Source organism: Macaca nemestrina, chromosome 20 (genome assembly GCF_043159975.1).
Source record: "Macaca nemestrina isolate mMacNem1 chromosome 20, mMacNem.hap1, whole genome shotgun sequence".
Classification (NCBI taxonomy): domain Eukaryota; kingdom Metazoa; phylum Chordata; class Mammalia; order Primates; family Cercopithecidae; genus Macaca; species Macaca nemestrina.
The window spans coordinates 49,409,756-49,421,717 of NC_092144.1; the positions used below are offsets into that span (position 1 = coordinate 49,409,756).

Sequence of the window (11,962 nt, forward strand, 5' to 3'; positions counted from 1 at the left end):
TGGGATTACAGGCATGAGCCACTGCGCCTGGCCTAGACTGTGTTTCTTTCCCTGGCCCAGGCCCTGATGCTGGGTCATCCTAGCGGAACATTCCCCTCCCCCCCACCCAACCCCACACACCCTCCTGGGCTTCTCTGGGTTTCTAAGGTCCAAGGGATGAGGCCCTTCCTGGTCCCCCCAAGAACACCACACAAAGAAGTTGTGATCACCAGTGACAAGTGTTTTACCAACGAACACATGAGTCGGGGAAAGTTACATGGTGAGGTGGGAGGGTGAGGGGTAGAGAGGTCCCCCTGGGTTGGCCTCAGCCAATTACATCCCGAGTCTGGGCCCCAGCCCCACTGTCTTCCCGCTGGAGGCTGCAACGGTTCATCTTCAGCTGAGTCAGCTGGATGTAACGGAGCACATTGGTGTCTGCAGGGGAGGTGGGCAGGGCATCATCTGGGTGTCCTGGGGCAGCAGGTGACTTCCACACCACCCTGGCTCACACCCCATTCTCCGAAGTCTCCAGCAGCTCTCTCACACAGCCAGTAGAGCCAGAGCCCTTCCTCAAAGCCCCAGCTACAGCCAGCAAAGCGGAGGCATCGCACACTTTTATGTGCCTGTATTTGCGGCACCCTCTGCCAGGAATGCCTCTTCTCAGAGGCTCCTGTCACACTTCTCATCCTCCAGTGACATCTGCAAGAAGTCTGTTCTCTCCCAGCCACTTAACGGGAAAACTAATCTCGTCTCTGCTCCCACAACTCTGCACCTGTTGTAATCTCTCTTCCTTCCTTGTTGGCTCTTAATACAAAACCGAGTGTTGTGTCTGCCCTCCTGCACTCGTGTGTAAGTGCACACATGCACGCACACACACACACCAATTTCCTGGCATCGCCCACCCGAGTGGATGAGAGGATGGTGGAGGCAGTGAATGAACAGGTGTGTGTGAATGGGTGAGTGGAGGAATGAGTGTGTGCGGTAGGCGGCCGTAGGAGGGGGTAATTGAGATGACAATGGGTGGATAGGGAAGTGGCTGAGCAGGTGAATAGGAGATATCAGGTGTGGCAATGACGGTAGATGAGAAACGACTGGGGAGATGTCAGAGGAGAGATAGGTGGATGGATGTTTGAATGGCGGGTGAAGGGCGGGGTGGATGAATGGATGAGTGGGCGTGTAGGGAGTAGGTGGGTGGCACAGCTCTCCCTAGAGGCAGCTCCGCGGGAGGAGGGCTCTGCTGTTCTGCCCTGATCTTCCTGCTCGTTCCCTCCGCTCCAGCCCCTTTCCCCGCCCTGGGCCCAGCCCTCACCTCTACCCGACCCCGCCACTCACCTGTGGGCTCCCGGCTGCGGGCCTCCTGCAGGTAGCGCAGCGCGCGTGCGTAGTCGCCCAGGTGGTAGAAGGCAATGCCGGCGCGGTAGGTGGCTTTAAAGTTGCCCTGCTGCTTCTCCAGCACCTTGAGACAGTACTCGCGCACGCGCTCGTAGTTTACCAGCTCCGACTGCAGCAGGCAAGCTGCGGGGGCGGCGGGGCCGGCACTCTCAGAGCCTGCTGGCACCCCCAAAACCCACCTGACCTCGAGGAGCCGGGGCTCCAGGCTGCAGAGAACCCGGCCTAAGGGATTGCTCCGGCAACCGGGGGCGCCAATCCGCTCGCCTATCAAAACAGACGCAACTGCGCCGCCGCTAGGTGGCGCCAAAACACGGACTGGCGCCGCTGGGCGATCCACCCGGAGCTGTCGGTGGGCAAGAGCACTAAGGGCCCGCACCGGGGCGAGGGCCGGGACCTCGAGCGGCTGGCTCAGGGAAGACTTCCTCACCTTAGGTCCACGTGCGGCCAGGGGGTAGAAAGAATGACTCAGGGGAAGCGGGGCCCTGAAGACCCGACCCAAAGACCATTTCCTGCATCCCAGCTCCCTCTAGCCACAGAACCCTGTTATCCCCTACCCCAATCCCTTTCCTTGATCAAGCTCTTAAGTCTCCCCCAGAAGCCCACAGCCCTGGACTCTTCAGCCCCAGGGCCCCTGCCGCCACAAGTCGCCAAGCTCTCCCCATTGCCCCCTCCCCTTGTGCCCCATCCCCCACCCTCCGACGGCGTACCCGTGAGGGAGTCGTAACACTCCACCTCCGTGCTCTCCACCAGGCGCCGCTGCTCCTCGCTGAGACGCGCCGGCCCGGGGCTGCTGGTGGGCCCGGGGGCGGGGGCGGGCAGGCCGCCAGGGCGGGCCCCCTGCGCCGCCTTCAGCTGAAGCAGCGCTCGGTGGTACTTGCCGATGGCCTCCCGGAACTTCTTCTCTCGGTAGCAGCGCTGGCCCTCTGCCTTGAACGCCACGGCGGCCCGCAGGCTGCTGTCGAGCGCCGCGCCCAGGCTCCCCGACGGCTCTGGGGTAGGACCGGGACGAGCCGAGCCATGGCGGGAGCCCGAGCCCGGGCCGGGGCCCGGCGGGGAGATGGCGGGAGGCGGGCGCGGCGGAGGCTCCGGGGCAGCGCTGAGCATCAGCACCGGGGACAGCGCGCCGCGCTGCATTGTGGGAAACTCCTGCCGCCGCCGCTGCAGCTACCGCATCGCCCCCCGCGGGGCTGGTCCCCACCCTTTCTCCGCCCCCTCACCTCCGGCAGCCGACTCCGGCTGCCCCCTATGGGTCTAGGGAAACCCCTCGAGACTTCCCCCATGCTCACTCTCAGATTAGCCAAGTCCTAGTTCTCCAGCCCGCCCCCCAAATTGTTCCCATTCCCCTTACCCTCCCCACCCTCCTGCCTGCTCTTCTCCCTGGTGCCCAAAGCTCCCGAAGATTTCTAGAAGGAAAGGAAGAGCCTAGGAGGAAGAGCAGGAAGACATCAGCCTCACAGAAAGCTGGCTTTCAGCCCACTGGCCATTTGGCATATCCAATGAGAACACAGGATTTGGACCCAAGCTTCCCAAATTCAAATCCCAGCTTATTTTCTCACTAGTGGTATGACTTAGACAGCTCGCTTAAACCGCCTGGAACTCTGTATCCTCATCAGTAACACGGGACAATAATATCACCTTTAGGGCCAGGCGAGGTGGCTCACGCCTATAATCCCAGCACTTTAGGAGGCCCAGGCGGGCGGATCGCTTGAGGTCAGGAGTTTGAGACCAGCCTGGCCAATATGGCAAAACCCTGTCTCTACTAATATACAATATTTACAAAATTTTTGTATATATACACAAAAATTATCCTGGTGTGGTGGCGTGCACCTGTAGTCCCAGCTACTCGGGAGACTGAGGCAGGAGAATCGCTTGAACCTGGGAGGCAGAGATTGCAGTGAGCCGAGATTGTGCCACTGCACTCCAGCCTGGGTGACAGAGGGAGATGCTGTCTCAAAAAAGGAAAGGAAAGGAAAGGAAAGGAAAGGAAAGGAAAGGAAAGGAAAGGAAAGGAAAGGAAAGGAAAGGAAAAAGAAAAGAAAGATACATTAAAAATAATACCACCTTTGGAATTCATCTGTTAATTTATGAAACAAATATTCACTGACGTCCTTTCTGTGCCCAGCTCTGTGCTGGATGATGCTGGGACATAGCAGAGACTGCGTGAGCTTCAGACCCTACCCTCACTGGGCCCCCAGTAGAGTGGGAAGACAGACCAGACAGTGACAGCCCTGAGCAGGCTAGCCTGGGAAGCACAGGCAGAGGGGTCAGGGCCGAGGTGGAAGAGGCACAGGCAGGGGGTCGGGACTGGGATGTGGGAGGTACCTGCCCTGGGCTGAAGTGGTGATAAAGTCCTCCTGGAGGAGGGAATAACTCCATAAACAAGAGACATCTCCTTCTTGCCCTCACCCAGCTCACCTGTCTATGGGGGAAAACTAGTGAGAAGGCGAACAAGTCCCCAGGAAAGGAAGCATGCAGGAAGCTTTCAAGAAAAAAACCGAGGGTGAATTGCCCTTCAGTCTTCCTTAGCTGACTCCTTAGTTGTGGGACCTGGGCCAAGTTCCTCTATCGTCCTCCTTGGACTTCCTCTGTGTGACATGAGGATAAAAGGCAAGTTAACCTCAGAGCGGTTGCAGGAACGGAATTATCTTATTCAGGTAAGGCACTTAGCACAGGGCTTCATACATTAATGGGCAATTAACAACTGGTGTTCTTTTTTTTTTTTTTTTTTTTTTTTTTGAGACGGAGTCTTGCTCTGTCGCCCAGACTGGAGTGCAATGGCCGGATCTCAGCTCACTGCAAGCTCCGCCTCCCGGGTTTACTCCCTTCTCCTGCCTCAGCCTCCCGAGTAGCTGGGACTACAGGCGCCCGCCACCTCGCCCGGCTTTTTGTATTTTTTAGTAGAGACGGGGTTTCACCGTGTTAGCCAGGATGGTCTCGATCTCCTGACCTCGTGATCCACCCGTCTCGGCCTCCCAAAGTGCTGGGATTACAGGCTTGAGCCACCGCGCCCGGCAACAACTGGTGTTCTTATCATCCATTAGACTCTGAGTCATGTGATCATGAGGGCCTGGCTCTGAGTCAGCATCCATATATAGTTGTTGAATGAATGAGTGTGTGAGTGAAAGGCATTATGCATTACTACTCCTTCCCCCTCCCCTGAGACTCTAGCTTGGGTCTCAGCCCCAAGAGTCTCCACTCTCCCCACCTCCACCCCCACAGCACATCCTCCAGCTGGAGGTCCCATGGCAAGTCACATATGACAGACAGAAACCGGAACTCAGCACCTTCCATCTCAACCACAGCATCTGCCTCTATCTCTTATTGTACTTTGCTGTAAAACGATTTTGCTGAGTTTCTCCCTTATCCCTGAGGTCCAGCCTTGAACACCTCAGGGGTGCAAACATTTTCCTCTCTGCATCTCCAAACCCAGGCTCAGTTAGGAGTATAAAACTCCTGAGTTTGAGTTCTTGAGCAGTGCACACACCTTTCCCCACCTCGGGTGTGTCTCTTTTGTAATTAAAAACACGGAGATCTGGCTGGGCGCAGTGGCTCACACCAGTAATCCCAGGACTTTGGGAGGCTGGGGCAGGTGGATCACCTGAACTAAGGAGTTCGAGACCAGCCTGGGCAACATGGCAAAACCGTGTCTCTACCAAAAATACAAAAATTAGCCAGGTATGGTGGCATGCACCAGTGGTCCCAGCTACTTGGAAGGCTGAGGTGGGAGGATTGCTTGAACCCAAGAGGTGGAAGTTTCGGTGAGCTGAGATCACACCACAGCATTCCAACCTGAATGATGAAAGAGTGAGACCCTGTCTTAAAAAAAAAAAAAAAAAAATCCGTTGATTCATAACCATGTTTTCTGACCAAGTAAATGCCTAGGTACCTGGGCACAGTAGCAGAGGACAACCATACCTAAAATCACAGTCCTGCTGGGATACAATGTTAACACTTTTACAACACCTCCTAGGTGTCAGACATCGTCATAAAGCTGTACTTTTTTTTTTTTTTTTTTTTTTTGAGACGGAGTCTTGCACTGTCTCTGGGGCTAGAGTGCAATGACGTGACCTCAGCTCACGGCAACCTCCACCTCCCGAGTTCAAGCAATTCTCTTGCCTCAACCTCCTGAGTAGCTCAGATTACAGGTGCCTCCCACAACGCCGACTAATTTATTGTATTTTTAGTAGAGACAGGGTTTCACTATGTTGACCAGGCCGGTCTCAAACTCCTGACCTCGTGATCCGCCAGCCTCGGCCTCCTAAAGTGCTGGAATTACAGGCTTGAACCACCGCACCTGGCCGCTTTACGTATATTTTAACTCACATCCTCACCACAGTGTCGGGAGGTTGGTACCATAATTATCCCCGTTGACACCTGGGCATTTCCCAGGTTAAGCATATCAGACCCCATTGATCAAACTCTCACTATCCAGGACTTACTACTACAAACTGATGACCTTCACAGAGCATCTTCCAGGCCTGCGAGACCCTATCTTCATAGCCCAGTATATGTGATGCATTGGGCTTGTACTACCACTAAGAAATATTGAATTAGGCCGGGTGCGGTGGCTCACTTCTGTAATCCCAGCACTTTGGGAGGCCGAGGCGGGAGGATCACCTAAGGTTAGAAGTTCGAGACCAGCCTGACCAACATGGTGACACTCATCTCTATTACAAATAGAAAAATTAGCTGAGCATGGTGGCAGGCGCCTGTAATCCCAGCTATTTGGGAGGCTGAGGCAGGAGAATCATTTGAACCCGGGAGGCAGAGTTTGCAGTGAGCTGAGACCGCGCCATTGCACTCCAGCAGCCTGGGCAACAAGAACGAAACTCCGTCTCAAAAAAAAAAAGGAAATACTGAATTAGTTGACATCTAAAAGCAGATTTAGAATTGCAGAATTTCAGATTTACTTGAATAAGATCTGAAAAGCTGGCAACATCGAGACAGCATTTCTTCTGACCAGGGCGGGCATTCTCAGTTCCTCGCAGTCCCCATCCTTCGTGATTTCTTGCCAGTCCTTAAGGGATCCCAGTTTTATCCTGCTGAATGGCCCTTGGGGAAGCCCGCCATTGCCCCCTGGTGGTGGAGCTCAGAATTTGCATTTTATATCCCAGCAACCATTAAAGGAAGTGGTGAGAACATCCAATCAGAGGGATGCGAGGCCTGGAAAGCGACCAATCAAAAGCTAGAAGGGACTGGAATTCGCCCAATGAGGGCAGAGAGCGCTCAAAATAAAATACATTCTTTTATTGAGATGAGAGACGGACACACACTGGGAGGGTTTTGGGGTTTTTTTTGTTGTTGTTTTTGTGACTGAGTCTCAGCGCTCAGGGGGGCTCAGGCTGGAGGCAGCGGAGCAGGCAGGCGGCGGCGAGGCTGGTGCCCTGGCGCTGGGGCCGCGCGTACTTGAGGAAGACTGCGGCGCGGCCCGGCGCGGGACCTCGGAGCGCAGCGCGGGCCATGCACGGCTCGAGGGGGCCCAGTTCCTCGGGGCTGCAGCAGGGAGATGGAGAAACTAAGGTAGGACAAGGGGTTGGAGATGACCCATCCTTGGAACTGGAGACTCGTGAGAAGCAGCGTCGATGTGGGTCCCCAAGGACGGGTCAGGGGCTCTCTTGAGATCCGGCACGCGTCCCATCCTCAACTGGAGTGACTAGGTGAGCACCGGGGAGAGGTGGACACCCAGTTCTTCCTACAGGGCGCGGCTAGTGCGGAGTCGGAACACGCAAGGAAGCAAAGAGGGGAGCTGAGGATGGGCAGCCATCCTATCCTGGGGGAAACCGTGGTTCGCCCTGCCACCTGGTAGCATGGTTAGCGGCCCTAGCAGCTAAAGGGACCCCCATCCATCACCAGATACAGAGATGGAGGACTCGAGGCCTGAGAGACCCTTTGTTCTCAGCCCTGGAAGGCAACAGGAGCATCTTCTGGGCCTGGGAGGCTATCTTCCACCCTGGAGCAAGGTTAAGAGCCCCCAGATCTGGACTAATGGGGTCCTCCCACTCCATTCTCTCCCCCACACAGAAAAATCAAGTCTAGGTGCCACCTCCTCCCCAATAATGGTCTCTCGTTCTCTGAGACGGTAAAAATGACCAGGAAGGGAAGTCCCTGAAGCTGCTGTGATCCCATACGCCAAGACTACACCTGTAAAGTTCCAGCTGGAGCCTGGAGCCCGCGCCGTCTAGCAAGCGGTGCGCCAGGCTCAGAGCCGCAGCCGCGCGACGACCTGGCTCCCATCCCGCCGCCTCGGCCTCCAGCAAAGACAGCTCCAGGAAGTAGGTGGCAAGTAGCATCACCTGCAAGTGAGGCGGGGCGACTGTCAGGCCACGCCCCACCTCGCGTCGGCCACGCCCCCACCCCCGTATCCACGAGGATTCACCTGGGGGCTGCTCCGTGCCAGCGCGGCCAGCAGCCCGAGGCACAGCAGCGGACCCGGGTGGTGCAGCCGGAAATCCAGGCGGCTCAGGATGCGGCGCTCGGCTCGCAGCAGCTCCGCCCGCGAGAAGGAGTCGGCGCTCAGGAGGCAGAGGAAGGCGGGCTGCAGATGGGGAATGCGCGGGGAGGTGAAGGAGTCTTGGATCCCGGCTCTTTACTCCCTGCCCTGAAAAGGCCCCAGGTTCCGGACCTCAGTTTCCTGGTGTGTAAAATGGGGCCATTGACTTGTGTCTGGAAGTCGTAGAGAGCACGGGCTTGAGAGTCCTGGGTTCAAGACCTGGGTTCGAGTTCAAACCCCACCATCTGCTCACTGTGACACACAGGACATTCACTTCAGCTCTCTGCCTCATTCCCACCACCCCCCCGCCCGCCGTAAAACAGATACTACTCCCTGCTTCACCAGGCAGTTCTGATAAGGCACTAAATTCATGCATGTTGACGGTAACTATTCAAGATGGCCTAGCTTATATTATTTTTATTTACTTTTCTAAATTAGAGACGAGGTCATCTTGGTTTCCCAAAGTGATATACCTTTTGGGTTTTTTTGTTTTGTTTTGGAGTGCAGTGGCGCGATCTCACCTCACTGCAACCTCCGCCTCCTGGATTTAAGCAATTGTCCTACCTCAGCCTCCTGAGTAGCTGGGACTACAGGCGTGCACCACCACGCCGGGCTAATTTTTGTATTTATAGTAGAGACAGGGTTTCACCATGTTGGTCAGGCTGGTCTCAAACTCCCGACCTCAAGTGATCTGCCCGTCTCAACCTCCCAAAGTGCTGAGATTACAGGCGTGAGCCATCACCCCCAGCCTTAAGACAGACTATTCTAGACAGAGTCGAAGTTCCAACTGTTTGATGTGAGGCAAGTGTCTTCCTCTCTCTGGGCCTCGGTCTCCTCTTCTGTTTAAGGGACACATTGACAGCCCCTCCCTCATACATGTGAATCCCAGACACAGCACGGTGCTTGGCACACAGTAGGCACTGAATCAGTGACTCCCCAAAGGACTCCATCCACCCTCCCAAACCCCACCCCGGAAGTACCTCGGGAAGCACGCACTCTTCCATTTTGCACGCCACAAACAGGCAGGCCACGCCCAGCAGCTGCAGGCGATGTAGGCGCACGCGGCCAGCACTCAGGTAGGAATCAAGCAGGTGCACCGCCAGGTAAAGTGTGTCACCAGCCAAACCCAGGTACTCCTGAGGAGGGGCACAGGTGACCACGGGGTCCCAGGCGGCGACGCAAACTCAGCCCCCCACACCCTTCCAGATACCTACGTGCACCTGGACCAGCCAGTCTACCACCAGGGCGCGCATCTCCGGGGTCACAGCACGGGGCAGGGCTCTCCGGGGCAGCATGCGGCACACCTGGGATTAGGGCAGGGATGCCTCACTCTCCACACCTGTGCCTCTGCCTTTCTCCTGAGCTCCAGCCCTGGGTGTAGCAGCCTCCTCCAGTCAGTTGGACATCTCAGGTGTGCCACACCCAAACTGGCCTCCAAATGAGCTCCTCTTACATGTCCTCACCTAGAACTCTGGGCTTTGTTTCAGATGCCTCCATACCCACCTCTCCAGTCTGTAGCCCCCAGAGCCACATAGTCTCCTGGGTGTCTCCCCCTAGGTTCCCAGAACTTCACTTTTTTTTTTTTTTTTTTTTTTTTTTTTTTGACGGAGTCTCACTCTGTTGCCCAGGCTGGAGTGCAATGGCACGATCTCGGCTTACTGCAACATCTGCCTCCTGGGTTCAAGTGATTCTCTCGCCTCAGCCTCCGGAGTAGCTGGCATTACAGGCATGCAGCACCACGCCCGGCTAATTTTTGTATTTTTGTAGAGACGGGGTTTCACCATGTTGACCAAACTGGTCTTGAACTCCTGACCTCAGGTGATCTGCCCACCTTGGCCTCCCAAAGTGCTGGGATTACCGGTATGAGCCACTGCGCCCAGCCTCAGACTTCAACTCTTGACCACCAATCCTCAACCTCTCTGCCTCAGAGCACCCAAAAGGGTCTTCCCAAAGAAAGATCTGACCAAGGAACTCCCCAGCTTATAAAACCCTTCCATAGCTCCCAGTACCCTTGGAGAAAACTCTAATTTCTTTCAGGCTCTGCTTCAACATCACCTCTTCCCTCTCTCCCCTGACAACCCACACATCAGCCACAGCCACCTTCTTGGCTCCTAGACTATACCAAGCCCATTCCTACCCCAGCTCCTTTGCACTTCCTGTTTCTTCTACAGAGAGGGTCCTTCCCCAACTCCTTGCACAGCCTTTCCGTCATTCAACTAACATCTCCATGACTTTATCTATACTCCTCCCACCCGATCACTATCTCTTTGTCTCAGCGTTTTCACTCTGAAGATGTCTCCCTGTGTGCTTTGTCTATTTGGCCGCTAGGCTGCCAGTCCCACGAGGGCAGGGACTTCCGCCCAGAACACAGGTGTCTCTCAGGTCCTAACAGAGATCCTGGCCCAGGAGAGTCGCTGGCAAGACGTTAAATAAACTCCTCCCTTCAGTCTTCCTGCCGCAGCACCCCTCTCATAGGGATGTCTGAAGGCTGGCAACGGCAACGCTTTGGTGTGGATGGCCTTTCCCTAACTGTCCTATGTGTTTGCTCATCTCCCCAGAACGAGGCCAGCACTGCAGCATCTCCAGCGCTTAAAACATTTGCTACTAAACCATTAAATATTTGTTGAATAAATGTGGAGGATAAGTACGGGGACCACAAACACCCCAGGAGGGACTGTAAAGAGCCCGGGGACGGTGGGAAAGGGCATTCCCAGCGGTAGAAACGGTGCTCTGTGAAAACAAAACAACAGCCTGGACATTGCAGAGAAGGAACGCCGGCTGCCAGTGATGGGGCGGAGAGAGGCTGGAGCGGTGGGAGTTCAGAGGTGGTGTTGAGTGGGTGCTGGGTGGGGGGGCTGGCGTCGGCCTCACCAGGGCAGGCGGCGGGTCGGCTCACCATGGCTTCAGCGAAGATGTCCCCCGCGTACTCGCGTTCTCCCTGCAGCCCCAGCGCGCTCAGCGCCTCCTCCAGCCCCGGCGGCCTCTCCAGGCGTCTTGGGGAGACACTGGGGCCCGAGGGGAAGCCGTCGGGGACTGGGTCGCTCGAAGGCTCTGCATCGAGGGAGGCAGCGGGACTCTGCAAAGGAGAGGGCCTGGGGACTCAGCGCCTAAAGAGAGGCCTGAGCCGGGAGCCGGGCCCCTGGTCCCTGCCTCTCACCAGCATCCTCCAGGAGGGTGTTGCCGGCGAGGCCAAGCACCGACCCTTGCAGCTAGGGGAAGAGAGGCGCGGCGGGTGCTTTAAATGCGCCTGGGCGCGTGCGCACTGAGCCCGCCTCGCCTGGGCAGGTGCACAAAGGCGAGTGCCCCGCAGGCTGGCTCTGTCCTCTCGAAGCCCTCTGAGGTCGGGCAGCTGGAGACAGAGCCTCATCCTGCTGCCCAGAAGCAGCCCCTCTGAGCCTCACTTTCCTCGACCATAAAGTTGGGATGATTTCAAAATGTAGAATCAGGGTTTGTACCGTCAGAGGATGGATGTACAAACATAGATCAGAGGTTAGAATGACCCTTGTGGTGTCGGTGTCACAATGGAATTGGAGATAAAATTGTGTGAACACATATATAGAAATAAGTGTTGGGTATGCACACATGTATTTCCTAGCTTAGTCCACTGGGAGGGTTTAAGAGCAATGACACCCCAATAGTAAGAAGCACCGGTACCATCCAGGCCCTGGCCGCCGCATCCCATTCTCCACTAAAAGGAACCAGGTCTACTTGGAGAAACGGCTGATCCCAGGGTCATACAAGAGAAGGTACAAGATCTGGAATACTTTTGTGTGGCAGAAAGTGTCCCAATGGCAGGGCAAGTCACATAGATGCAGAAGTCACTAGCTAAATCTAGAAAATGTGAGCATCAAGATGATAGTCACAGATCACAAACCACTGAATAAAATTAAAATACATGTTTATTCTGATATAACTCAGACAGTGGGAAAGAAAAGCTCTTCTAATCCTTAGAATGTGAACTAATAGATGTGTTTTGTTTTCAGACAGGGTCTCACTCTGTCACGCAGGCTGGAGTGCAGTGGTGTGAACATGACTCACTGCAGCCTAAACCTCCTAGGCTCAAGTGAGCCTCCCATCTCAGCCTCTCAAGTAGCTGGGACT

At 55.6% G+C, this 11,962-nt stretch overlaps 2 protein-coding genes across 4 annotated transcripts; both read right to left on the bottom strand.

The window, feature by feature from the left end:
• Positions 1-199: 199 nt before the first annotated feature.
• On the bottom strand, positions 200-2,588 carry LOC105495345 (tetratricopeptide repeat domain 9B). Its single transcript, XM_011764766.2, has 3 exons — positions 2,079-2,588; positions 1,312-1,494; positions 200-414 (listed from the first exon to the last, which is right to left on the bottom strand). Exons 1-3 carry the CDS (start codon positions 2,503-2,505, stop codon positions 305-307), a joined length of 720 nt encoding a protein of 239 aa, XP_011763068.1. The 5' UTR covers positions 2,506-2,588; the 3' UTR covers positions 200-304.
• A 3,699-nt stretch (positions 2,589-6,287) lies between these two features.
• On the bottom strand, positions 6,288-11,162 carry CCN (cyclin P). 3 transcript variants are annotated; one of them, XM_024797111.2, is made up of 7 exons: positions 11,019-11,160; positions 10,758-10,937; positions 9,076-9,165; positions 8,842-8,997; positions 7,748-7,906; positions 7,513-7,664; positions 6,288-6,864 (listed from the first exon to the last, which is right to left on the bottom strand). In XM_024797111.2, exons 1-7 carry the CDS (start codon positions 11,022-11,024, stop codon positions 6,699-6,701), a joined length of 909 nt encoding a protein of 302 aa, XP_024652879.2. In that variant the 5' UTR covers positions 11,025-11,160; the 3' UTR covers positions 6,288-6,698. The 3 variants fall into 3 exon arrangements, with proteins under 3 accessions (XP_024652879.2, XP_024652880.2, XP_070942946.1); XM_024797112.2 differs by lacking the exon at positions 9,076-9,165 and having other exon boundaries at positions 11,019-11,162; XM_071086845.1 differs by lacking the exons at positions 10,758-10,937; positions 11,019-11,160 and adding an exon at positions 9,999-10,739.
• Between the last annotated feature and the right edge of the window lie 800 nt (positions 11,163-11,962).

Bases quoted from the DNA above. Each gene is read 5' to 3' on its own strand.
- LOC105495345 (XM_011764766.2), bottom strand. From the start codon at position 2,505: ATGCAGCGCGGCGCGCTGTCCCCGGTGCTGATGCTCAGCGCTGCCCCG. The intron at 1,495-2,078 runs GTACGCCGTCGG...CCGCCCCCGCAG, and splicing joins GTGTTACGACTCCCTCACGG to CTTGCCTGCTGCAGTCGGAG. The intron at 415-1,311 runs GTGAGTGGCGGG...CCTCCCCTGCAG, and splicing joins CCGCAGCCGGGAGCCCACAG to ACACCAATGTGCTCCGTTAC.
- CCN (XM_024797111.2), bottom strand. The intron at 9,166-10,757 runs GTGAGCCGACCC...CCCTAATCCCAG, and splicing joins ACATCTTCGCTGAAGCCATG to GTGTGCCGCATGCTGCCCCG. The intron at 7,907-8,841 runs GTACTTCCGGGG...CCCCATCTGCAG, and splicing joins AAGAGTGCGTGCTTCCCGAG to CCCGCCTTCCTCTGCCTCCT.